Source organism: Patella vulgata, chromosome 1 (assembly GCF_932274485.2).
Source record: "Patella vulgata chromosome 1, xgPatVulg1.2, whole genome shotgun sequence".
In the NCBI taxonomy this organism is placed as follows: domain Eukaryota; kingdom Metazoa; phylum Mollusca; class Gastropoda; family Patellidae; genus Patella; species Patella vulgata.
In genome coordinates this window covers 83514751-83542677 of record NC_065879.2, presented here as the reverse complement: position 1 = coordinate 83542677, position 27927 = coordinate 83514751, and the positions used below count along the sequence as shown (strand labels likewise).

The 27927-nt window shown below is 36.6% G+C and overlaps 1 protein-coding gene across 1 annotated transcript; it reads right to left on the bottom strand.

Annotated features, from left to right (window-relative positions):
* Positions 1–905: 905 nt before the first annotated feature.
* LOC126808537 (WD repeat-containing protein 48) lies at positions 906–27148 on the bottom strand. The gene is made up of 12 exons (XM_050533371.2): positions 27127–27148; positions 19208–19236; positions 17830–17917; positions 16427–16524; positions 15421–15528; positions 14673–14772; positions 13288–13359; positions 12178–12250; positions 10676–10790; positions 9977–10053; positions 8583–8763; positions 906–7138 (listed from the first exon to the last, which is right to left on the bottom strand). The coding sequence occupies exons 1-12, from the start codon at positions 27146–27148 to the stop codon at positions 7010–7012; spliced, it is 1092 nt and encodes a 363-aa protein (XP_050389328.2). The 3' UTR covers positions 906–7009.
* Between the last annotated feature and the right edge of the window lie 779 nt (positions 27149–27927).

Below are 27927 nucleotides of genomic sequence, written 5' to 3'. Positions count from 1 at the left end.
AATCTCCATTTCTCTCTCCACTGCTAAAGATACCTATGCGCAAGCGAACTATTAAAATAAAATTGAACCATATGTTTTTAGTTCCTTCTCCTTGTAATGTTCAAGTGGGAAACCGAAACCATGCCACAGGACTGAATGACAGACCATGGGATTTCATGCACACGTGTTAAACCACTACGATAAGATAAAGTTGGAATCGGAGAGAGAGAAATGGGGTTTAACATCCACTCGACACAAACTAGGTCATTTCGGGACTAACATATGGTTTAATTTTATTTCAATAATTCGCTTGCACGTAGGGGTCTTTAGCAGTGGGAGGAAACCGGAGGACCCAGAGAAAACCCACGAGGTTGGACAGGCGACCCTACTCCTTGTCACGTATAACCGGGGATTCGAAACCACGCCATTTGACTCAATGAAGGCTTTATGATACAGCACGCACATGCTAACCATTCGGCCATCCAACCCCCCAAAGTTGGAATCAAAGGGACTCGCTCTATCTGTCTATGAATTATTAAACAGAAAGTCATAATGGAAGGATAACTCCATCCACATAAATAATAAGATTTAGTCTGCAAGGGTCAGCACTCTACTTGCATAATTGAAACTGGTTTATTAAAAAGAAATGAATTGAAATGGGGTTTAACGTCCTACTCCGACTGGGCTAATGAAGACCCTTCATCCTGCACCACTGACAAAGGTAAACCACGCCCGGACAGCTACAGTCTAATCTTATATCGAATTCCAACTGCCAAGGGATCTTTTTCGTTCCATCTGAACGACTGGACAGCTGTCCTTGTCAGACCCTCCGTCCTGCACCACAGACAAAAGGAAACCACACCGGGAATTCCTGATGAACTTTCTAGGCCAACACTGGGATCTTTCTTAAAAAGCAAGTGAATATGTAAGGGTTAACAGTGAATTTATTCAATGTTGATATTACCATGGTAACTGACAATTATATACATAAATAAGGTAAATACATGGTGCATCAAGTGGCAGAAGCAGGAAAAGGGCGGACACAGGTGGAGGGGGCTTACAGGTATTCCTCCAGAGAAAATTTTGAAAAATCAGGTTGTCAATGGTGATTTATTTGCTGCACATATCTGGACCCAAATACAACGTTTAATTTTATCAGCAACAACAATACTGTAGTTTCTTTACAAACAGTCTCTGATCAACCAATGTCCTCTGACCATTCCTGTTCATCCCTATTCAGCTGCAATATGAAAATACTGCTCTACCCCCCTTCCTCTGTTCTAAGAAAAAAAATTTCTTGAAAATTATTATAAATTCTGTGTTAGATGTGGCAAGAAATGATTCCTTTTGGAGAAAAAAAAAATACAGTGAAACATAGAACTGAGGTGGGGAAAAGTGGTATTTTCATATTGCATCTCAATAAGGATGAACAGGAACAATCCGAGGACAGCGTTTATCAGAGACCGTTCCTAAAGTAACTAATAATACTGCAGTATAGTGAATGAACAAACCGCTCAAATTTAAACAATTTTTAACCTGTTATTTAGGGATGGGGGGGGGGGGGGATTCTTCGATTGTACCTCATGGGTTTTCTCCGGGTCCTCTCACTGCTAAAGACCCCTCAGCGCAAACAAATTATTGAAATAAAATTGAAATGACCTGATTTGTATCAAGTGGTCATTGAACCCCAGTTCTCTCTCTCGCTCTCTATTGAGGGGGGAAAGGCACCTGTTTCTGCCAGTGACATGATTACCTATATAATATAGCTATATATAACACTTATTGTTTATTTACATCACATATACATATATATTATACACAGTATATATATTATACACAGTATATATAAAATCACAAGACAACTTGATAGGGATAACACAACATGTGCTTATGTATACAATATGATGATCATGGTTCATAATTGAAACTGGGATATGGAATAAACTTCTTCAGCCAAAATATTATACATAGGTCACAATTCTATGGAATAAACCGGGGCATATCCAGAAATTTGAGCAGCGGGGTGGGGGTCCAAGGTGGGAGAATGTCCAATATGGCGTAAGGTTGGGAGGCACTACCCATGAATTTGATAAAATTAGAAGCTCTGAGACAATATTTCTGCCCATTTAGGTTGATACATGTATAAGATTACAGTGGAGGGAGCCAAAACGCCGTTATTTCCATGAATATAGGAGAGAAAAAATATTCTCTGTTCCAGCAATGGAAGGGGGTCTGGATACCCTCGGACAAGCGCCTGAGCAACGTAATTGCTTGATAATAACTGCCCCCACCCCCTCTGGACAAGCGGCCGATACAATTACTGCTTCTGAGTGACGTAATTACTTGATAAATGACTAGAGAAGACTAGTTGAAACATTGTTCAGTTATAAGCAGTAATTATATTCCATAGAAATGTGACCTGTATATTCCAGTTCAATTACTAAATGAGAATGAAGTAAATCAATATATTATAGGTAAAATCATTCTGATTAAAACAAAGATCCTATTTCGTTTGGTTTTTTATAGTTCCAAATTTCATTTTACTTGTCTTTACTACACTAGGATCTGAAAGAGTTTTTATCATTGACGTGTTCTGGATGAGGTGAGGGATTAGCCAATGAAACGGTCTGTTACGGCGACTTCTTGGTGTGCCATGCACAAAACTGTGGGTAAACCACAACAAACGTCAACGCTGATTGATTAATCGATGTCTGACATCATGGGGTCAAAAGCCGCACGTACGACACCTAACATGACCTCCCAATACAACTTGTCAGATCTTTATGTAGTGTAGGCCATCAAAAGTATAAAAAAAAAAAAATATAGATCTGGATTTTAATCAGATTGATGTAAAATCATAAGATAATATACCAGTAACTTGATAGGCAAAAAGACCATGTGCTTATAAATATTACAGGGATGCTGTTTCAAAATTACTGAGCCACCTTAGGCTTCCTATAGTCTATAAATTACTGAGGCATCCTATAGCCTATAAATTACTGAGCCACCCTAGACTTCCTATAGTCTATAAATTACTGAGCCACCCTAGACTTCTTATAGTCTATAAATGACGATATTATTATAGAGTTCACATTAACATAATGATTACTGCTGGCAGGCTAAATCGTACATCAGTGTGGTACCAACTGAGAAACTTGCAATCTATGCAATAAATATGAGGTCAATCAACAAATCAAAATGCTAATATCCTTGAATGACATTTAGAAGTAGAGGTATAATATTCACAATAACACAACTTTATGGATTTACTACTTCTTGGTTTATTACATGCAACGTTTCAATATTCTTACAGGTATCTTTATCAACGTTGCAATTAATAAAGCAAGAAGTAGTAAATTCATAAAGTTGTGTTATTATGAATAAAATCAAAATGCTTCAAATACATTTCTAGTGATCCAGGGCCATGAATCTTGGAATGATGTGTCCTTTGCACTTTTTGCTACAATATCAAATTTCTCACCTCCTGGCTTGGATTAAATTGAATTTGAAACCAGCCTATCAATTCTGTTCGCCCACAACAAAATGGCTGCAGGCTTATTACATAGCGAGCAGTATAGACCGTTAAAATTTCAATTCAACATATCTTTGTAAATATACCAAACGGGATTGAAGCATTTTTTGGTTAGTGATTTATCTTTCTATGCAATAAGACTTGAAACTTCTATCTGACTAGCTCTTACCTATAAAGTATTTGTCAATGAAAAAGACATCTTAAAAACTATAGTATACAAGAAATATTACGAAATAGTATATTAATTTCTGAATATGGCGGCCATTCAGCACTGTATACAATATACAGAGTCCATTGTATGCAATTACAATATTTATCCATCATTGTATAAAATACATTTTTATGGGGTTTTCCCTATTAAAAATAAATATTTTAAGTGAATATTAATTTGGAAGAAACACACATAAACCAGAAATTAATTAAATCAAATCTGACATATTGATTTCAATAGTGAATGAATTAAATAGCACAAAAATGAAATGAAATGGGATTTAACATCCTACTTTTCTGCACCAAGGTATTTTGCCTGCACAATGTCGGTATGGCCAACTGTCAAGGGTTCTTTTATGTGCACTCCAATGTGTACACAGGATTTCGGTTTTTTTTTTGTCCTACTGAATGACTATACAAAGTGCCTTGCCATACTCTCCATGCTACACCACTGACAAGAGGGAACCACTTTCTCCACCAAAGCAGGGATCAAGAGAGCATCCTGTTCACGAAGTCACCGATCCTATCAACCTGAACAACTACACAGGTTTTTCTCGGACCATGATGGAATTCAAACCCGTGACATTCTAGTTCAGTGCACTTATTGCTCAAGTATTGCAGCACAATGAAGAATTTCTATAAAAAGTGTACTTTCTCAGCAAAAAAACTGACCTACTACGTGCTGATGATAAATATAAATAGGTCTAACTACAGCTAGATCTATTTGTTAAGGCCAACTCAAGATTTCGTCAAGGCCGCTGAGATATAAATAAGGTTAGGGCATGTGATTGTTGGGGAGATTGTAGAGTTAGAGGGTAACTGTTAGGGCTAGATCCAGGGTTAGGGTTAGGATTGAGATTAGTGCTAGCCCTGTTTACATCTCGTGACCCTTGACCAAACTTGAAGTTGGCCTTATGAAATAAATCTAACCGTGTAACTACAATGATGAGGTGACATGAAGAATAAAACATAAAAAGTATAAATATTAGCACTGTAGTATTATCATACATATTGTACGGGAATTAAATATGAAAAATAGCGAGGTTCACCTATTTTTAATACATACTGGATTTGAATAATACGTACTGGATTTGAATATCTTGTCAACATGCGATTTTTAATTGTGGTATGAACTTGTCTACTTAAATAATGATAATGGTTACGCCCCTTTATTTTCGGTAAAATGTCCGACAACTAAGATTTTGAAATCCCATCACTGCTCACTACACATATCAAAAATAAAACTTATCTTTTATCATTTTATAATTTTATTTAAAGGAGCTAAGTCTCTAACTCAATATCATCCAAAATCTTCAACATTGAAAACATGATTTATTTGTCAAATTAAATCAACATTCATGTTGTGATCTTACCGGAAAAAAGATGGGCTTTTGATATCCAATATTTAAGACAAAATAATCATTTTACCATTGCTACACGAATCGTGTACCATAATGCGCTTCAGCCCCAGTTGTATCAAGAGACTCGAGGGACGAGGCTAGACACATTGCACCAAATCAAACGGCGTATGTAGACTGGAATAACCAGACGCTAGAAATTTGCACTCGCTTGAGACTGCTGGCTTATTTCGCCAAAAATAACTGATTTGAAATTGGAGTAAAAACGGAAACCATTGAATGTAAATCAGTTTATATACATTCATATTACAGTATTATATGCGTTGCGACCCAATTTCTAGATCCCAAATGTTAGCGATTTAGCTCCTTTAAAGGAGAAATCCCAGAAATATTTCAGTATTGAAAACTGGTTAATATTGCCGGGCAGACAACTCCTCGTGAGTTAGAGACTTGTTCTTCTCGGAGGACAATATATTGACTACGTGTCCCCCCCCCCCCCCGCAAATGAACCAGGGGTGTGGTGAAATATTTATATGTATATGCCGGGGAGGGGGGAGTCGATTCCTCACAGTAACGCCGAGTAATATTGGGTTGTGTGGAACATGCTAGAGTTGATTTGTAGCATATCTGACCCATGGTATATGTTTGACACTGGTTGAGCATTATGATTACAATGTTGAAAACCACATTGAAACCGCATGATTTTTTTACCATTTACGAGGGTGTGCAAAAACTCGAGGGTGTGCAAAAACTCAAAACCATGATGCAAAGCTCATCATTGCACCCCTCTCACTCAGCCCCTGGAATGGATCCAGGGATTAGTGGAGTAGAAAGGAACGATACCACTGGGGATAAAGAGGATGTTTAACACCTGGACCACTTGAAACTTCTGCTTCCTCTAAAACCTCCATACACTAGTTCTATGATTCTGGCAGGCTAAAGCAGTCTAGGTAATACTACCAGAAGTTTCCATCTAATCCGAAAATGCAAAAGGGGTCATGTTTCTTTAAAAGAAAATGGGGTAGTCAATATTTACAAATACCTGGTGCTAATGGGTTAAAGGGCCAATCCCGATAATATTTTGGAGAATAAAACTGCTTAATTTTGTGTTAAAACTCCTTAATATCCCGTACCTAAGGGCCGATCAACTAATTCAATAAGCAGTTTTTACGTTCCCGTCCAAACAACTCAATATTTTGAGCAGAAATTTTGAGGCAGGGTAAATACACCAATCCTCTATATTTTGGCGCTTAAATTTCTTACGAACTCAGACTTATTTTTGAGACTCTGTTCAAATCGGGATAGTCCCTTTAAATATTCAGGGGCGCACAACATGGCACCCCCCATGAGCTGAGTCCAGATAGGCAAATGGGTCGGGTTTTTTTTTGAAAATCAGACGGTTTGCCAGAGTTTCTTACATATTCAATCAAACCAAAATGAGGCCTACAAATAAATATTCAACTGAGTCATTTTAAAATTACTTAAAATACAGATGTGACGTCATCCTTTGATGTTGCATACCATTATTTCAAATAATGGTACTGGCAATGTGCCAAGCATACATTATTTATACTAGTTACAATTTTGGACCCGTGTGACGTACTTTGTTTATTGCATTGCACAGCACGTGCTAGTGTCTGTATTTTAAGTTGTTTAATGGTCTCAAGCTTAAGACATCGTGTTGTTTCATTATATTACTTGATGTCACACTCTTGACCATTAAACCACACATAATGATAACTACATTTCGACCCATCTTCGGGGTAATAACTGATTTCCTAATGTTAAGTGGGCTGATTTTTTTAATGGCGCACAAACTCCCTGGGAAAATATGTTTGTGCACCCCTGAAAATATTATGCCAGTGCATGATTTTATTTTGAAAAGGGAAAATTTGATTTAGTTTATATATTCAAGTTTCATCCATTAGTATTAGTGAGGAATATTCACGTAACTATGATAGTCTTTCTTTGCTAGTGGACGATAATGTAGAGTTAAGTCCCCTGACTGTTTCCAAATAAAATGTTTCACAGTTCGTAAGTCCATGTTGGGATCCAAGATCTGAAATAAAACAAATGAAAATGAAATTCAGGTTTAACATCCTACTTTTCTGAACCAACTAATCTAATGGAAAAAAACACAACACAATTTATATGGAAAACAATCACTGGTTTATACACATATAGCATGACATTTCAACAAGTATTCTCTTATTGTTTTCCATATAAATTGTGTTGTATTTTTTAATGCACCCAATCGCTAAATGCCACTCAAGGATTATGGTCTAATGAAGACTGGCAGACATCTTCAATAGAAGGCTTGATCTCTCTTTAACGACATACATCTTATCAAGGCCTTCACGTAATACCCCACATATTTCAGCACTAATTTCGATTGGGTACACGCCCAATTTGTGAGCCTATCAGATTCCTCGATCGTCGCGAATACCAAGTCTCGCGCTTTCAAGCTAAAATGTCTACCTGTGATAATCGAGTTCAAGGTTCATTCAATGTCAAGGTTTCCGCGGAGGTCGCGTTTTCACAACCTCTGATTGGACGCTACTGCTCACGTGTCTGTAGATAACATAGCTATAATTTCGAGAATTGTGAAGTAAACAAGCAACAGCCAGATGTGAAATTCGCAGTCGTTGCTTCAGGAACATGACTGGCAGAGTGCTATGAGCATTTCCATCTACTTCTTATCAAATTCCTACTGTCATGGAATCTTTGACGTGCACACCAATATCAACATAATTGTTGTAAATGGTAAACACTAACTTTAAGTACATATAATTTTGTTTGGTCATTTCTATCCCCAGTGGTCTCATTCCGTTCTACTCCACTATACCCTGGGTTCATCCATGGGGTATTCACGTATTCAAATTATCTACCCTTGATCGTAGCTCGATTCTACGAACCAATCAATAAACATCTTCTTTGATTGGCATTTAGTAATTGAGAGAGAGAGAAAAATGGGGTTTAACATCCACTCGACAATTCGCTTGTGTGTCTTTAGCAGTGGGAGGACCCGGAGAAAACCCACGAGGTTGGACAGGCGACCACTCAGGAAACTGACAATGGGCTATTTCATGTGCTCTTTAAACTAGAATGTCAAGACACTAAGATGGCTTCCTAAAGAGAGAGAGAGAGAAAAGGGTTTAACATCCACTCAACACAAACTAGGTCATTTCGGGACTAACATAAGGTTCAATTTTATTTCAATAATTCGCTTGCCCGTAGGGGTCTTTAGCAGTGGGAAGAAACCGGAGGACCTGGAGAAAACCCACAAGGTTGGACAGGCAAACTACTCCTTGTCACGCACAAGCGGGGAATTGAAACCACGCCAGTTGACTCAATGACAGACCTTATGATACAACGCGCAGGCGCTAACCATTCGGACATCCAACCCTGCCAAGATGGTTTCCAACACTGAGTTTCTTCACCAAAACTCCAATTAGTAATAATAAAATTACCAGAGATGTGTAACAAAGAAAAAAAAAACTTACTTGGTCATTACAAAACAATTCTACCCTCTCTTCAGCAACTGTTGTAAGATCTTCATCTTTGTCTTGACCATTACTATTGGCTGTTTGTGACCCTGAATCTGACCCTTGACCCAGAACCTTTTCATACACATGTTCTATGACCTTTCTAACCTGTATCATATCACTAGCTGATAGTCGATCTCTACAATATTAAAATAAAATTACATTATGTCTTATCATGAAAAATAAGTGAAATGTGGTATCTACACCAACAATAATAATAATAATTATATAATGAAGACAGTTAGGTCTAAATGTTAAGGCCAACTGCAGATTTCATAAAGGTCGCAAGGTGTAAACGGATGAGGACATGTGATTGTTGGCGAGATTCCATTATAACTTATAATAAAAAAATAAGTGAAATGTGGTTTCTACACCAACAATAATAATAATAATAATATGATGAAGACAGTTAGGTCTAAATGTTAAGGCCAACTGTAGATTTCATAAAGGTCATTCTTGGATGAGGACATGTGATTGTTGGCGAGATTGTGGGTTAGGGATTTACAGGTAGCGCTAGCCCTGTTTACATCTCATGACTTTTGACCCAATCTGCAGTTGGTCTTAATATTTAGACCTAACCAATGAAGTTTGCTAAGACCTGTACGGCTCCCATATGCATTTGCTAGATTTGATATTACTTTCATTGTTTATTACTTGCAAGCAATGTCTGTGTGTCGTGTCCGCAGATTTTCCTCAGGGTATTTGTTTGTTTATGTGTCGTGTGATTCGCCTGTACTTCCTATTTGACTTCTTCAAATTCAACTAAAATTGATGTTTAGTTAGTTTAGACCAGGGGTGTTGAACTCATTTTGATTCAGGGACCACATGAATTAAAATTACAAAGATATCAAGATAAAGAAAATATACAAAGATATCAAGATAAAGATAAAGAAAAAATACAAAGATATCAAGATAAAGAAAATATACAAAAATATCAAGATAATATATATATATATATATATATATATATATATATATATATATATATATATATATATATACAAAAATATCAAGATAAAAAAAATATATATACAAAAATATCAAGATAAAAAATAAAAAAAATAAAATATAGAAAAATATCAAGATAAAGATTATTTTACAGATTTATTTGACTAAAATCGTTACATATTATAATGCAATATAATACTTTGAAATGGACCTGGAAAACAATAATAAATAATTTCCACCGCTAGTTTCTAAGAATTATCGACACGTCAGTTTGTTAAAATTTGTTCCACGGGCCAAATTTTAACCGTTAACAAACCAGATCGGGCCCGCGGGCAGCATATTTGACACCCCTGGTTTAAACCCTGATATCATAATAACTCATCAATTATAAAATTACAACTTACTTTTTTATAGGTTTAATCCCTGTAATTGGATGAGGTTGAAGGAAAAATGGGATTTTATTAAACTTTGGCATATTTCTCTGAAACAATAAAAAAATGTCAATGGGTTAAAGGGGCATTAGGTAAAATTAGATAAAGAGCTGACAGTTCTCGCTTTAATAGTTAAAAAAATAGATAATGTAAAGAGAATATGCTCAATACTTCAGTCAAATTGCTTCACTCAGAACCGTGGTATTAACAATTTAATTTTAGGCTTGCCTCGATAATAAATATGTCTTGAGTATCCAATGACAAGGGGGAACCACACCGGAAAATCACGATCAACTTTTTCAACTAACTCCTGGATCTAACAGAGGACCTCCAGGTTAGTGAGAGACACAAAGTAGGTCATTTCGGGACTAGAACATGGTTCAATTTTATTTCAATAATTCATGGAGAAAATCCACAAGGTTGGAGACGACCTACTCATTGTCACGTACAACCAGGGAATCTAAACCAAGCCAGTTGACTGAATGACAGACCTTATGATACAGTGCGCACTTGCTGACCAATCAGCCATCCACCCTCCCCACCCCCCCTCCAGGTTAGGTGAGCCAACTTCTTACTCACTGAGCCACCGTGGTTCTTTGAAGATTGATGTGGGGTAAAGATGGTATAGATATGAATATATGGATGGGCTAATTCAATTAATCTCTAACTTACATTTACAACAACTTCAACTACCCATGATGGCACTGTTTCATTTAATAACATTTGTTCTGTATCACCACTGGCATCTCGACATAATAAACGAAATAATGTTCGACCACCAACTTCACTGAAATAGTCATATTTGTTGCATCCAGTTCAATAGATTAACAATAGATTAATACCAGAGAGGGAGGGAGAGAGAGAGAGAGAGAGAGAGAGAGGTGGTGGGGTTGAGAAAGAGAGACAGAGAGGATTTAAGGTTGACTAGACATAAACTATGGAATTTCAGGAAAGGAATGGTTGCATTTTATTCCAATAATTTGCTTGAAGTAGGAGTCTTTAGCAGTGGGAGGAATCTGGAGAGAGAGAGAGAGAGAGAGAGAGAGAGAGAGAGCAGAGACTATTATGGTTATATATCTTACATCCCACTTCTACTCGTTGCCACTGGCAACCTTTGATAAATCTGTCCTGTTTATTTTCAATACATGCTTAAAAGTATTCGTGTATCAGAAATATACAGATAGAGTACTGTTCATACTTTTATACTGTTTTAGATACCTATCAAGCAATAAGAAGTTTTAGATACTTATCAAGCAATAAGTAGCATTTGATAAGGATGGCTCTATACAATGCACAAGGAATATGTACATGAAACAACTAGTCAAAATCATAGTAACAAAACAAACCGGGCGGAACTACATGGCAGTTCAAAAACATATACAATGACATTAAATTAACATAACAACATATTACAAAAATCAATTATTATACATATCAATTGGCATCTATTTCATAATTTGGTTTGATTTATATTAATATGCAAAATATATAAATTAGAATATTGAATAATTATTTTAATTAATTGTGATGATAGAAGGCGCAGTTCTCTTGCTGGACACTTCACAGGCATTGAAAATAAGCAGGATGGAAAAAAACGTCTAGAAAGTCATAAACTTTATTACAAATAAATTTCAACGGAATAACCATCCGCCGATGCATACTTTCACCAGGAATGACCCACGTTTCGCATTTCCTTTACACTACATTTAACAATATCGCAGTCCTCTACGCCATAGACAAGTTGTTTTGACGATGTAGTCTAAACAAACACGTGATTGTTTTACGCTCAGAGTATCATAGCAAGACGCACGTGTAAATACTACTCAGGTCGTCTCTCCACTGTGAAATCATTCTACCATGAAATGTAACGTGAGGCTCAGAAAGGGATAAATGAAAGAGCAGAAAGTATTTGTCACTTTTCGGTTGAAACGACTCGATAATAAATACTATTTTTCACATTTTGCTTCACAATACTTGATAGAAATGTGATGTAAGTAACTTATTAGCACCTTTCCTCGGTGTATCGGTGAATATCAGGACAGTTTTGGTCGGGAGCCGCCTTGGCTGGGCCCCTCGACCAAAACTGTCCTGATATTCACCAATACACCTTGGAAAGTGTGATAATAACTATTACATACTGACAGACCAATTAAATTCGTATGTTGTTAAATTACCTGAATATAACAGGTGTGTGGCCAGGTACTGTAAAATATGATGTACTACCTTTCTCTGTACCATTACTACCATCTTCAAATAAACAAAAACAACTTTATTACCATATCAACATACACAAAAACAACTTTATTACCATATCAACATACACAAAAACAACTTTATTACCATCATAAAATAAACAACTTTATTACCACCTTAAATGAAACAAAAAATTCTGTAGTATCATCTTAAAATAAACAAAAACAACTTTATTACCATCTTAAAAAACAACATTATTATCTTAAAATAAACAAAAACAACTTTATTACCATCATAAAATATACAAAAACAACTTCATTACCATCTTAAAATAAACAAAAATGAGCTGTCCCGGAAATATGCTTAGGCATCTGTCACAGACATTATCAGGCATGAATACAGGTTAGATCAGGCACAATCGCCATACCCATTCAAAATGATATACAAGAAAGACGTAATGCGTCCGGTCTTGACAGTGGTTGTCTTCTTAATGCCGATGGTGTGCCAATTAACATCATGAGTGAGAACATCAAATAATTTAACAATAATAAGCACTGTAACCCAGGTATCGTTTAATCTTGTGTATCTAGCACTAATTTCTTTCACATTCGTTTAATATCAAATCTTTGTTTAAAAATTTGTAAAAACTGTTTAAAATCACCATAAATCATTTAATTTGTACTTCTGTCCAGTTTAAAGATGACCATTCAATTTTGATAATGAGTGTCCAATTTACAAGTGTTTAATTTCTCAATCATTGTTAAAAAATAAACAACCCAATTGATTAATGATGTATAATGATTAATTTTTGAACAGTGATCAGGAAATTAAATACTTGTAAATTGGACACTCATTATCAAAATTAATCAGTCAGCTTTAAACTGGACACATGTACAAATTAGATGATTTTTGGTGATTTTAAACAATTTTTACGAATTTTCAAACAAAGATTTGATATTAAACGAATGTGAAAGAAATTAGTGCTAGATACACAAGATTAAACAATACTTGGGTTACAGTGAAGGGTGATGACCTAGATAGAATTTTGGAAAATAAAATGTAGCTTAGAGATGTTAAATACTGTTATTTACCTGGTATATCTTCTAATTGAGCTTTAGGCCAATGTTCTAATAAAGCTTGTAGTAACGCTGATCCTATATTAACTGAAAGATAAAATCATACTTGATTTTATACAAGAAAGAGAGAGAGAGAGAGAGAGAGAAAAAGAGAGAGAGATTGTGTAACATCCACTTGACACAAACTAGGTCATTTTGGGACTAACATAAAGACTCAATTTTATTCTAATAATTCGCTTGCGCGTCGAGATCTTTAGCAGTGGGAGGAGACCAGAGAAAAACATAAGGTTGCACAGGTGACCTTACTCCTTGTCACGTACAAGCAGGGAATGGAATCCACAGCAGTTGACTCAATGACAGACCTTATGATTACAGGTGCACGCGTTAAACCACTAGACTACCCAACTCCCCCAATAGATATATAAACTATAACACATACTTATGGAAAAACAGCTACTTCTTTATTTGGGCGACGTTTTGAAGAGTTTTCTCTCAACGTTATCAAGCCAATACGGTAGCTGTTTTTCCATAAATATGTGTTATAGTTTATTGTTCTATCCAGTTACTAAATGCCTCTCAAAGATTACAATAGATATATATAGAGAGAGAGAAATGGTGTTTAACGTCCACTTGACACAAACTAGGTCAGTTTGGGATTAACATATGGTTTAATTTTATTTCAATAATTCGCTTGCGCGTAGAGGTCTTTAGCAGTGGGAGGAAACCGGAGGACCCAGAGAAAACCCACGAGGTTGGACAGGTGTGTCCTTACTCCTTGTCACGTACAAGCAGGGAATCAAAACCACACCAATGACAGACCTTATGATTTCAGGTGCACGCGTTAAACACCTAGACCACCCAACTCCCCCAACAGATATATAGTCAACATACCAACCTTTGGTTAAAACAAGCGCTATGAACTAGGAACAGACCACAGCGATCTTGTAATTATTAAACCAAAGAATTCAATCGATGCTCAATTGTCCAAAGAACAAGCTTGTCAATTTATGAGTAGTAGCTTACTCGACATGGGCTTTGCCCCAAGAAGAGAGAAATGGGGTTTAAAGTCCATTTGAAACAAACTAGATCATTTTGGGACTAACATTTGTTCAATTACTTTTTCAATAATTCGCTAGCGCGTAGAGGTTTTTAGCAGTGGGAGGAAACCGGAGAACCAGGAGAAAACCCACAGGCGACAGACCTTATGACAGACCTTATGATCCAACGCACACATGTTAAACCAATCAGCCATTCCCATGCCACAAGAAGAAGACAAAGAACACATGTTAAGCCAATCGGACATTCCCCTGCCACAAGAAGAACAAGAAGAAGAATACTGTTAGATTTTCATGAAATACAGACAGATAAATAAAATATTATTAGGAAGTTCCTGAACTTACTTTTAGTTTCTGGTGCGTCAGCTGGACTAGGTAAACCTAATTCTCTAATAGACATCCATGCAGCAAAACAATCAGATTCCTCTAGATGTATTGTTAACAACTGAAATGTAGTTCACAGAATTTATATACAGCTATTTCTTTCAACCTGCGTATCATTTAAGCTTGTGTATTTAGCACTAATTTCTTTAACATTCATTCACTATCAAAACTTTGTTTAAAAATTCGCAAAAATCATTTAAAATCACCAAAAACCATCTAATTTGTACTTGTGTCCAGTTTAAAGCTGACTGATTAATTTTAGTAATGAGTGCCCACTTTACGACCTCATCGCAGCCATCTTGGAATTATAAAATCGAGGACTTTCAATGGATGCCCAATTGTCCAAAGAACAAACTTGCCAATTTTTTCGACTTAGGCTTTGCCCCAAGAAGAGAGAGACAGAAATGGAGTTTAACAACCACTCAACACAAACTAAGTCATTTCGAGACTAACAAATGATTCAATTTTATATCAAGAGATCTTTAGTAGTTGGAGGAAACCGGAGGACCCAGAGAAAATCCACAAGGTTGGACAGGTGACCCTACTCCTTGTCACGTACAAGCGGGAATTCGAAACCACACCCCTTGACCCAATGACAGATCTTGTGATTTCATGCGCACGCTTTAAACCACTCCAAACCCCCAGGATAGTTAGACCATTTACCCACCCATCCACCTCCAGGTATTTAAATATATACACCGAAACTTACCCCAGTTTTTAGATCAACAGAGAACCAGTTTGGAACGAAAACCATTTTGAATTGTTTCTTGATTTCCAGATCAAAATCTACATTACCTTGATCTTCTACTTTTCTGGCCTGAAATATTTCATTAATAACAATTAAAATACAGATGTTACGTCATCCTTTGATGTTGGCGTATTTCCAATAATGTACGGGCAACTTGCCAATCATACATTATCTATACTAGATGAAATTTTGGACTCGTGTGACGTATTTCGTTTAAAAGCATGTGTTAATAATTAAACACAGAGCTCAAATATTTATACAACAGATCACAACTGAGTTAATAATTAAACACACAGAGCTCAAATATTTAAACAACAGATCACAACTGTGTTCCTAATTGAACACAGAGCTCAAAAATGTAATAGCATTAGGTCACCATCCCTGTTTTGCAGGATATGTTTTTATTTGTTTATTACAAAAATGAAATGAAATGAGGTTTAACGTCCTACTGTTCTGCTCCAACTGGGCTAATGAAGACTGGCATACGCCATACAGTGTGCTATGAGTGAAATTTTGCCCAGACAGCTGTGCTTTGGCTTATTTTTATATAGAATTTCAACTACCAAGGGATCTTATTTTTTGTCCAATCCGAATGACTAGACAGCTGTCAAACCCTCCGTCCTGCATCACTGACATCCTGAAGAACTTTTTCGGCTAACACAGGGAGAGAGAGAGAGAAATGGGGTTTAATGTCCACTGGACACAAACTAGGTCATTTCGGGACTAGCATATGGTTTAATTTTATTTCAATAATTCGCTTGCGTGTAGGGGTCTTTAGCTGTGGGAGGAAACTCGAGGACCTGGAGAAAACCCACCGGGGAATCAAAGCAGTTGACTCAATGATAGATGTTGTGATACAGCGCGAACATGCTAACCAATCGGCTAACCAATCGGCTAAGCATCCCCCTGCCTCTCCACCGCCTGAGACAAAAGTAATTTAAAAAAAAACAACAATGGTAGAACTTACAGTCAAGACATCCCACAATGCAACACAGTCATCTGTGTCTCTTGTTAAAATATGTCGTTTGTCGTTTAATACTAAATATTGACGAATACTAGGACCACCTGTAACGATAATAGATGTGTTAAAGTTATGTTTACTTTCATTTTATTATACTTTGACTTTCCTATTTCACTTTCAGACCACATGTGATGTTAAAGGGGCATTATGTAAGATTTAGATAAAGGACTGGCCGTATTCTCGCTATAATATTTAAAAAATAGATAATGCTATATGAATATATTGAAAATTTCATTCAAATTACTTTATTTTGAGCTCAGTTATAAATGGTTGTAGTTTTGACAAGATGTCTGCATTGATCTTAACGACCATAATATCCATTCAAGTCTTAACCTCCCTCTCCATTTTTAAATTAAATCATTAAATGGCCAAACCATTCTAATCTACTCAAAATCGGAGCTATCTGATGGCATCGAGAGTTGACTATGGTCTTGTCATGATAATAAATATCTAATTAATTATTTATATAACATTTAAAGACACATTATGGGAGATTCGATAACGAGCTGACAGTTCTCACTATAATAGTTCAAAAGTAGATAAAGTAAAGGGAATTTGCTGAAAATTTCAGTCAAATTGATCCACCCTAAACTGAGTGTTTAGCCATTGAATTTTCGGCCTAGTCTCGATCATCATTACTAAAGTCGGTACAATAAAAAACATAGTCTCGATTATCCATTTCATGATTAAATCATGAATGAAAGTTGAGCAGCAAATAATGCAGTAAATATCGCAGGCTAGCGATGACACCGAGAGTTAATTATGGTCTGGATTCTGGATAAGTTAATTAATGTCTAATTAATAATTTAGATAACATTCCAGGCCTAAAGACAGACCTGCAACCGGCAGATTTAGCTCTTGCATATTGTATGTTTAAGGCCCAAAGAAAGATCTGCAATAGGCAGATTGAGATCTTGAATAATGTATGTTTAAATATAATACATGTACATCAATGGCATGTTAATAAATGACAATGTTTGAATTACCATGGAAACTTTAACTGGCACTGTCTGTCAATTACAATAATGTGCCGAATAATAAGATACTCTACAATGTGTAAATCCGATATTCTTATGCAGCAGAAACCCAAACTAGTAGAAGAGAAATGAGGTTTGACATCCTACTATTCTGCTCCGACTGAGCTAATAAAGACAGGCATCCGCCATACAGTGTGCTATGAGGGGAATTTAGCCCAGACAGCGGCACTATGGCCTACTCTTATATCAAATTCCAGAAATTCCAACTGCCAAAGGCCCTTTTAAGTGTTGGCCAATGTGTGCTCGGGACCTTGTTTTTTCGTCCCATCCAAGTGACTATAGTTGTTTCTTAACTACTAGAAAGTTACTCACCTTTTATAGTAAAATCTGGCTGTGTAAATGCCGGAGAATAATTCTCATTTTCATAATCACCAGAATTTCTTACATTAGTCTTGATTGGCTAAAATAAAAACAACTAAAAGTATGTTAGAAAAAACCCAAAGAACATGTTAAAGTTGCAATTTCATATTTTTAAGTTATATTTTTAAAATTTATTAAAATAAAGCCTTAAAATAGATGGTATCTATAAACAGTCCTACCTTGTTAAAGAATAATCCTATTAATCCTATAATTCACTATTGCCAGTTGAGAAATTGGCAAAAATATCATTTTCAACTTCAAATTCAAATGTTTGAAGATAGCTATTAAAAGGTGGGGAACAGGAAAACAAGGGAGGTAATTAGGAGGTAATTGTGTTATTATTTCTGGTGTGAAGATTTTTAAGTGTGAGAAAGATAACCTATGATCGTATAATAGTGAGTTGACAACTTACTGAGCAAAAGACATAGAAATAATTATGTTTTGACTTTCTTAGAAAATATGAAATTATCGCTTTAAAGCGATGTATGCTCAACTTCATTAAAACAAATAAAATAAAATGTGATTTAACGTCCTACTGTTCTGCTCCAAGAGAAATGGGGTTTAAAATCCACTGGACTTAATCTAGGTCATTTCGGGACTAACATATGGTTCAATTTTTTTTCAATAATCCAAAGAAAACCCTCGAGGCTGGACAGACGACACTACTCCTGGGGAATCGAAACCACGCCACTTGACTCAATGACAGACAATATTATCCAACACGCACGCGTTAACCATTCTGATACCCAACCCACTTAACCATACATTATGCAAGAGCTAAATCTGTCTATTGCAGGTCTTTCTTTAGACATGAAATGTTATCTAAATTATTAATTAGACATTAATTAACTTATCCAGACCATAATCAACTCTAGATGGTATCGCTAGCCTGCGATCTTAAGTGGATTATGAGCCGATTTACTGCATAACTTTCCTTCTCGATTAAATGATTAAATGGATAATCGAGACTATGCTGTTTATCGTACTGACTTTAGTAATGATGACCGAGGCTAGGCAGAAATTTCATTCGCTTAGTTTTTGGTTAATAGTGGATCAATATGAATGAAATTTTCAGCAAATTGCCTTTACGTTGTCTAGTTTTTAACTATTATAGTGAGAACTGCCAACTCGTTATCGAATCTCCCATAATGTATCTTTAAGTGGCTGTATAATTATTTGACATAATGCTGCACCAACTTCTGAGTACCTGTTGTATGAAACAATGGTATGCCAACATCAAAATGTACTTTGAATGAAAATAAGAAATAGATTTACCTAGTTTCTAATACTAGAATCAGTAGTTGCTACCCATAGACTTAAATAGACTTACCCAGTTTCTAATACTAGAATCAGTAGTTTCTACCCATAGACCTAAATAGACTTACCCAGTTTCTAATACTAGAATCAGTAGTCGCTACCCATAGACTGGCTGGATCTGTATGAGATAACTCCAGCTACAATATAAATACATTGATATCATACATCATTCGTAGTTTGAGATTAGAAAGAGGCCAATCAAAAGATTTTATATAACACTTATAGATGGTACTGCCTTGTCTATATCATCTGCAGAGAATTTTGCAAATATTTAGTTCATCATACACTGAACAGAAATGAACCATTTTTTTAAAAATGAAATGGGTTTTTCTCTGACTGGGGTAATGAAGACGAGCATTAGCCATTAAGTGTGCTATGAGAGAAATTTTGATTGGGCAGCGGTGCTAGGGCCTACTCTTATATCGAATTCTAACGGCCAAAGGATCTTTTACGTGCGCATCAATGTGTACACAGGACCTCACTTTTTCATCCCATCCAAACGACTGGACAGCTGTTCTTGTCTGGCACCACTGAAATGGGGAAACCACACCGGAAAATCCTGAAGAACTTTATCGGCCAACACAGGGGGGCGAACCCGCGACCTCCCGGCTAGCGAGCTAGCGTCTTATTTCACTTTGCCACCGTGGTTCCAGTGTTTAAATCAAAACTATTATTGTGTAATATTATTAGACTGTCTAAATTAAAACTTTTACCTTCAATACTGGTGCCTTTTCTTCACATATTAACGTCCTGTTGTCAGGGTTACGTATATCAGTTGCCCATATTTGTCTGTCACGTCCACCGGAGTATACTGTTGTAAATGAATCATTCGCCTGTAAAAACAGATATTTAGTATTTTATTTCATATTTTTGGTTATCCTGATTCTCTCACTAATCATTGAAAGGCGACAATAATCATTGACATTTTGAAAGTAGGCAACCCTGCTCTTTGTCACGTACAAGCTTGGGTAGAAACCACGCTACTTGACTCAATGACAGACCTTAAGATCTAAAGAGCACACATCAGACCACTTGACTACGGACCCCTCTCCTGTCATAGATAGTAGGAATATTATCAATGTTGCTAACTATCATGCCATATGGTTGAGGAAGTATGTAAGTTCCCTTCTGTGTTTTATAAAAATGAAATGAAATGAAATGAAATGAAATGAAAATGAAATGAAATGGGGTTTAACGTCCTACTGTTCTGCTCTGACTGGGCTAATGAAGATGGGCATACACCATACAGTGTGCTATGAGGGAAATTTGGCCTGGGCTGGGGCCCTATTGGCAACTCTTATATCGAATTCCAACTGCCAAGAGATCACTTATGTGCATGCCAATGTATACACATTCATCCCATCCAAAAGACTAGACAGCTATCCTCGTCAGGCCCTTCGTTCTTCACCACTGACAAGAAGAAACCACGCTGGAAAATACAGATGAACTTTCTCGGCCATTGCAGGGATCGAACACGCGACCTCCAGACTAGCGAGCCAGCTCCTTATGCACTTAGCCACCGTGGCTCCCAATAGATGAAGTAAGTCCCCCTCTGTAATTCGCTTGTGCATGGGGGTCTTTAGCAGTGGGAGAAATCCAGGAGACCCGGAGAAGACCCACGAGATTGAACAGGCGACCCTACTCCTTGCCATGTAGAAGCGGTAAATCGAAACCATGCCAGTTGACTCAATGACAGACCTTATGATACAGTGTGCCAAGCAAACCATTCGGCCATCCCCTCCCCATTCCCCTAATCTGTGTTATATAAAGATTATATTACTATATTTTACCTGTAATGCCCAGACACCTTCATCATGTACCCTGTATGTAGCCACACATCTCTGTTGACCTAGATGCCACAATCTTATTGTACCATCAGAACTACCTGACAAGCACTACAAAAAAAAAACAGTCAACACTCATCAACATTCAATTTTGAAATTTAAACTATAGTGAACACAATCTGATTAAAACACAGATCCTATTTCGTTTCGTTTTTATAGTCCCCATAAAAATGGTCGTTAATTCTAGAATGTCCACAAGACTATGCAAGGAGTATAACTCTGAAAATAATGATCATTAATTGGTGTAATTTAAAAGACTTCTTTATCTGACATATATAAGCAAGGCATATAATGTGGTCAAGGGCCAATAACTCTGTAGACACCTTCATTAAACAAATTTATCTTAAGTCTGAACCCGAGAAAAACATTCCATTGAGAGAGAGAAATGGGGGTTAAGTCCATTCGACATAAACTACATCATTTCTGGACTAACATATTGTTAAATTTTATTTCAATAATCCACTTGCGTGTTAGGGGTCTTTAGCAGTGGGAGGAAACCGGAGGACAGAGAAAACCAACGAGGTCATTTCAGGCCTAACACATTGTTCAATTTTATTTCAATAATTTGCTTGCGCAGTGGGAGTAAACAGGGGGGACCCGGGGAAAACCCATGAGGTTGGACAGGTGACCCTACCCCTTGTCACATACAAACGGGGAATCAAAAACGTGCCAGTTGACTCAATGACAAACCTCATGATACACCATGCAAGTACTAACCATTCGGCCATCCAACCCCCCTCAACGAGGTTGGACAGGCAACCCTACTCCTTGTCACGTACAACCGGGGATTCGAAACCACGCCAGTTGACTCAATGACAGGCCTTATGCAGCCATTCAACCCCCCATATTTAGCATATTATTATGGTTATAAAAAAGGGGATAGGCAACCCTACTCCTTGTCACGTACAAGCGGGGATTCATTTCATTTAGAACCCTGAGTCATATTTTCAGGTTTATATTTTGCTATAATGACATCTACCTGTGTTCCATCTCTGTTTAATACTAAAGCTTTAACATTATCTGTATGACCCTTCAACTTCATCAGCTTCTGGCATGATCTGGGATCCCACACTCTTAAAACTTTCTCTGTAGAACCCGATACAATAACAGTACCTGGTGAATTCATGGCCAGTGAATATATAGAATCTTTATTACCTGCTACAGTGGATGCTGTAAAATATCATAATTATTATATAAAATATCATGACTATCATTGATTAATATGTAAAATATCATGATTTTATGTAAAATATCATGATTTTATGTAAAATAGCATGATTTTATGTAAAATAATGTAACTTTATGTAAAATAATGTAACTTTATGTAAAATAATGTAACTTTATGTAAAATAATGTAACTTTATGTAAAATATCATGACTTCATGTAAAATATCATGACTTCATGTAAAATATCATGACTTCATGTAAAATATCACGACTTTATGTAAAATAATGTAAAATATTATGACTATCATTGACTATCATGTAAAATATTATGACTATCATTGACTATCATGTATAATATCATGACTATCATTGACTAAAATGTATAATATCATGACTATCATTGAATTTATCATGTAAAATTCAGTTTTAAGATTTTATATTTACTACAGTGGAATCTGTCAATTCCGACATCGTGCAGGATCGATACAATATGCCTGATTACACAGCATGTCAGAATACTCAATTGCTGCACTACAGTACCTTCGAATACCGGAAGTTTTATTATAATGCACCCTCGAATACCCAGAACTTAAAATATGATATCGCATTCTGTATATTCACACATTATGAACATAATATTATAATGATAGTGATTCTTCATCTCGGCAATTTATAATAATGTTGCTGTATTTGATGTGAGAAACTCAAATCAGATACCAAGCGCTCTCTTACAAGAGATTATAAAATTATCAAGGTAATCAACAAAGACCATCACAAGTTTATGCTCACAGATAAATGGTTGGTGATTCCTTGTTGGTAACACCCACTGATTGAAGGCCAGATTATCCAATGTTAATTGAACACAAATCATGTGACAGAACCGCTGATTGATTTCATAATTAGCAATATTCAGAATCCGGACTACTCAAAATTTTTTCGGTTGAAATAATAAGGAAATAAATCGGAACATGAAAATGATGACAGATTTCACACAATGCCGTAGTATTCAGATGTCGGAAGTGACAGAGTGAAATGAAATGAAATGGGGCTTAACGTCCTACTGTTCTGCTCCTATACTGGGCTAATGAAGACGGGCATACGTCATACAGTGTGCTATGGGGGGAATTTTGCCCGGGCAGCAGCACTATCGCCTACTCTTATATCAAATTCCAACTGCCAAGGGATCTTTTACGTGCATTCCAATGTATACACGGGACCTCGGTTTTCCGTCTCATCCGAGGGACTAGACAGCTGTAGTTGTCAGGCCCTCAGTTCTGCACCACTGCGGAAGTGACAGAGCCCACTGTATCACAGTTATAAGTTACTAGTTTATTAAAAGGTGTAAAATGCTTACTTGTAACGGTATTATTTGAAGCTGTTAAAGCTGTCAGTGTATTAACATCCCATAAAAATATAGCTCTGTCTAATCCAGCTGATGCCACCTGTTCTCTATCTCTAGCATAGGCTAATGCCTTCACATAATCCTACAAATAACAAAATTAAAGATACATTATGGGAGATTAGATAACGAGTTGGTAGTTCTCACTATAATAGTTAAAAACTAGATAATGTAAAGGGAATTTGTTGAAAATATCAGTCAAATTGATCCACTCTGAACCAAGAATTTAGCAATTGAATTTTAGGCCAAGCCTCGATCATCATTACTAAAGTCGGTATGATAAAAAAACATAGTCGCGATTATCCATTTTTTGATTTAATCTTCAATAAGTGTTGAGCAGCAAATCGGATTCCAATCCAGTAAATATAGCAGTCTAGCGATGACATCGAGAGTTGGTTATGGTCTGGATAAGCAAATCGGATTCCAATCCAGTAAATATAGCCGTCTAGCGATGACATTGAGAGTTGATTATGGTCTGGATGAGTTAATTAATGTCTAACTAATAATTAAGATAACATTTCAGGCCTAAAAAAAGACCTGCAATATGCAGATTTAGCTCTTGCATAATGCATAGGTCATAACACAATACTTAGGACATTTTTGGACTACGGTATTTTAATTTTCATTTCAGTGTAGAATACAAGCGAGAGAACTTTTAAATTAACATTGTTATGTTATACATGGTGCTCAATTGTCAGTCCGAATTCACAGAATTATAAATCAAGTGATGTCACAATTCTACCAGTCCCAACAGCTGAGGTTGTGTGAGTAGAATCCTGATGTAATTTAAGTAACGAATATGTTACAGCTTTCATGATTGGTTGAGGTATTTTTTTTATGATTTTGGCACATGTATTGTATTTCGAAATTCTCCTTTTCATTCGATTGACACTATTTTTGGAATTGAGAGAATTTAATTCCGGAACATTCAATCAAGTATACCCATTGTGAATTACCTTATGTGTTCTCAGTGTAGACATGCAGAATCCTTTATGAGCATTCCATACTTTCACTGTTGTATCACTTGAAGCAGATATCACTGTAAAACATTAATAGCAACATAGAAGGAAATACACTAGCAATGGAAAAAACTTGAAATTAAATGTTTTAATGACGTCATCTGAGAAAATGATGATGGGCATATGCCATGCTGTGAGCTATGAGTGAAATTTTGCACAGACAGTGGCACTACATATAAAATAAAAGTTTTGGTTTTTTTTATTCGTTGGGATATTTAGTTGTACAATGGATTTTATTGAGCGGGAGTTGATTTCAAACACACAGGTAAGTTTATAATAACCAAAGTTAAACATGCATTATGCAAGAGCTAAATCTGTCTATTGCAGGACTTTCTACATTATTAATTATACATTAATTAACCTATCCAGACCATAATCAACTCTAGATGGCATCGCTAGCCTGCGATCTAAAGTGGATTGTGAGCCGATTTACTGCATAACTTTCCTTCTCCATTAAATGATTAAATGGATAATCGAGACTATGCTGTTTATCGTACTGACTTTAGTAATGATGACCGAGGCTAGGCAGAAATTGATTTTCTTAGTTCTCGATTCATAGTGGATCAATTTGAATGAAATTTTCAGCAAATTGCCTTCACGTAATCTAGTTTTTAATTATTATAGTGAGAACTGCCAACTCGTTATCGAATCTCCCATAATGTATCTTTAAGTAGTTTATTCATAATCAAAGAAATCCGTTTAAAATTTACTATGGTTCAGACAGTAGGCTCAATTCGCTAGCATTGGGAGGAAACCCGAGGACTCAGAGAAAACCCACAAGGTTGGACTTGGCAACCCTACTCCTTGTCATGTACAAGCGGGAAATTGAAACCACGCCACGTGACTAACTGACAGACCTTACGATTTCAGGGGTCATACGAGCGGCATTAGACATTGACTAGACATTGATTAATCAATCAGCATTGATGTTTCTAGCGGTTTATCCACAGTTCCATCCATGGCACGCCAAGAACTCGCCGTAACAGATGGTTTCATTGGCTAATACCTCAAGACAACCAGAATGCCTTTTATATAACAACTCTTCCAGATCCTAGTGTAGTACACACAAAAAGAAGGAGATTTTTAACTATAAAAAACAAAAAGAGAGAGAGAGAGAGAAATGGGGTTTAACGTCCACTCGACACAAACTAGGTCATTTCGGGACTAACATATGGTTTAATTTATTTCAATAATTCGCTTGCGCGTAGGGGTCTTTAGCAGTGGGAGGAAACCGGGGGACCCGGAGAAAACCCACGAGGTTGGACAGGCGACCCTACTCCTTGTCACGTACAAACGGGGATTCGAAACCACGCCAGTTGACTCAATGACAGACTTTATGATACAGCGCGTGCTAACCATTCAGCCATCCAACCCCCCAAAAAAACAATACTAAATAGGATCTGTGTTATAATCAGATTGTATTTCTACTTACATGTTCTCCCATGACAACATAGAATAATATCATTCACCCAATCTGTATGATGTTCCATTGATAAAATATACGGATCCTAAAAACATTCAAATTCATCTGTTAGAAATTAAACAAAATGAAATCTAAAAACATTCAAATCCATCTGTTAGAAATTAACGTCCACTCAACACAAACTTGGTCATTTCAGGACTAACACATAGTTAAATTTTATTTCAATAATTCGCTTGCACGTAGGGGTCTTTAGCAGTGGGAGGAAACCGGAAGACGCGGAGAAAACCCACGAGGTTGGATAGACGACCCTGCTCCTTGTCACGTACAACCGGTTAATCGAAACGCTGCCAGTTGACTCAATGACAGACCGTATGATACAGCGCAGCGCGCACGTACTAACCATTCGGCCATCCAACCCCCCCCATCGGGCATTATGGGAGATTAGATAAAGAGCTGATAGTTCTTGCTATAAAAGATAACATATAGAAAATATGTTAAAAATTTAAGTCAAATCGATCCACTCTGAAACGAGATCATAATGATTGAATTTTAGGCCTAGTCTCGATTATCATTACTAAAGTCGGTACAATAAAAAAAAACAGATTTAGCTCTTGCATAACGTATGTTTAAACTATTTTATCATCACACATATGTCAAATTCATGGACAGCAACATTATGCTTTAAAGCCATGCAAATTTGATTTTCTGTAATTTCCTTCTTATCAGTATTTTTCAAGGGCTTTAAATTCGAAATTTTCATGTTTTGAATCTTAAACAAAACATATTTTTCATGATTCAAAAGGCTATTTATTTATCAAGACCTGAACCAATCAGAGCATCCCTCCAATCACTTCAAATCACCAATCAGAGCACCCCATCCAATCATCAATCAGAGCATCCCATCCAATAACCAATCAGAGCATCCAATCACAGCTCCCCATCCAATCACCAATCAGAGCATCCCATCCAATCACCAATTAGAGCATCCCATCCAATAACCAATCAGAGCATCCCATCCAATCACTGATGAGCAACTCTGTCTATGCAGGGGTAAAATTATTTATCACCATGATTATTTACCTTGTTTGTTCTGGTATTCCATATTCTAATTATAGAGTCTCTTCCCGCTGAATAAAGACGATTTAACGAACTATCAAACTGCAGTGCATTAACACCAGATCTGTGATGACGTTCAACTTCATTTCGAATCACAAAAGAAACCTAAAAAGAAATAATCCAGATCAGATGCACACATTGAAACATATATACATATGGACATACATGTACCCAACAGCAAGGGCGACCTTCGGTTGTACGGACTTTCGAAATATAGTTCGACCTGCAGTCGTGACTAGCTATGCCATATGACAGAGCGCGGTTGGGGCAGTTCAGACTTTAGTACCCACCATAGTCTACATCCTCAGCAGCTAAGTCGTCGTGACTACTCTTGACATGATTCTTCACAAGCAAAACCTTTCTACAGATAAAAATCATTAGTATGTAAATAAGATTCCACAGAGAGAGAGAGAGAGAGAGAGAGAGATGTCCACTCACACAACTAGGTCATTTCGACACAACTAGGTCATTTCGGGACTACCATATGGCCCAATTTTATTTCAATAATTTGTTTGCGCGTTGGGGTCTTTAGCAGTGGGAGGAAACCGGAGGACCCGGTGAAAACCCACACGCCACAAGGGTTTCGTACTCGGAAAGGTGACATTTTTGGACTCAGGTAGGTGACATTTCGGACTCGGGAATAAGTTGAAAGGAAAGGTTGAACACAACCGTTAAATCAGTTTACAATAAGCCAAAAACAATTTTATAGTACATGTAAGTTTAAAAAGTCATCAAACTGAGTCCGAAAAGTCATCAGACTGAGTC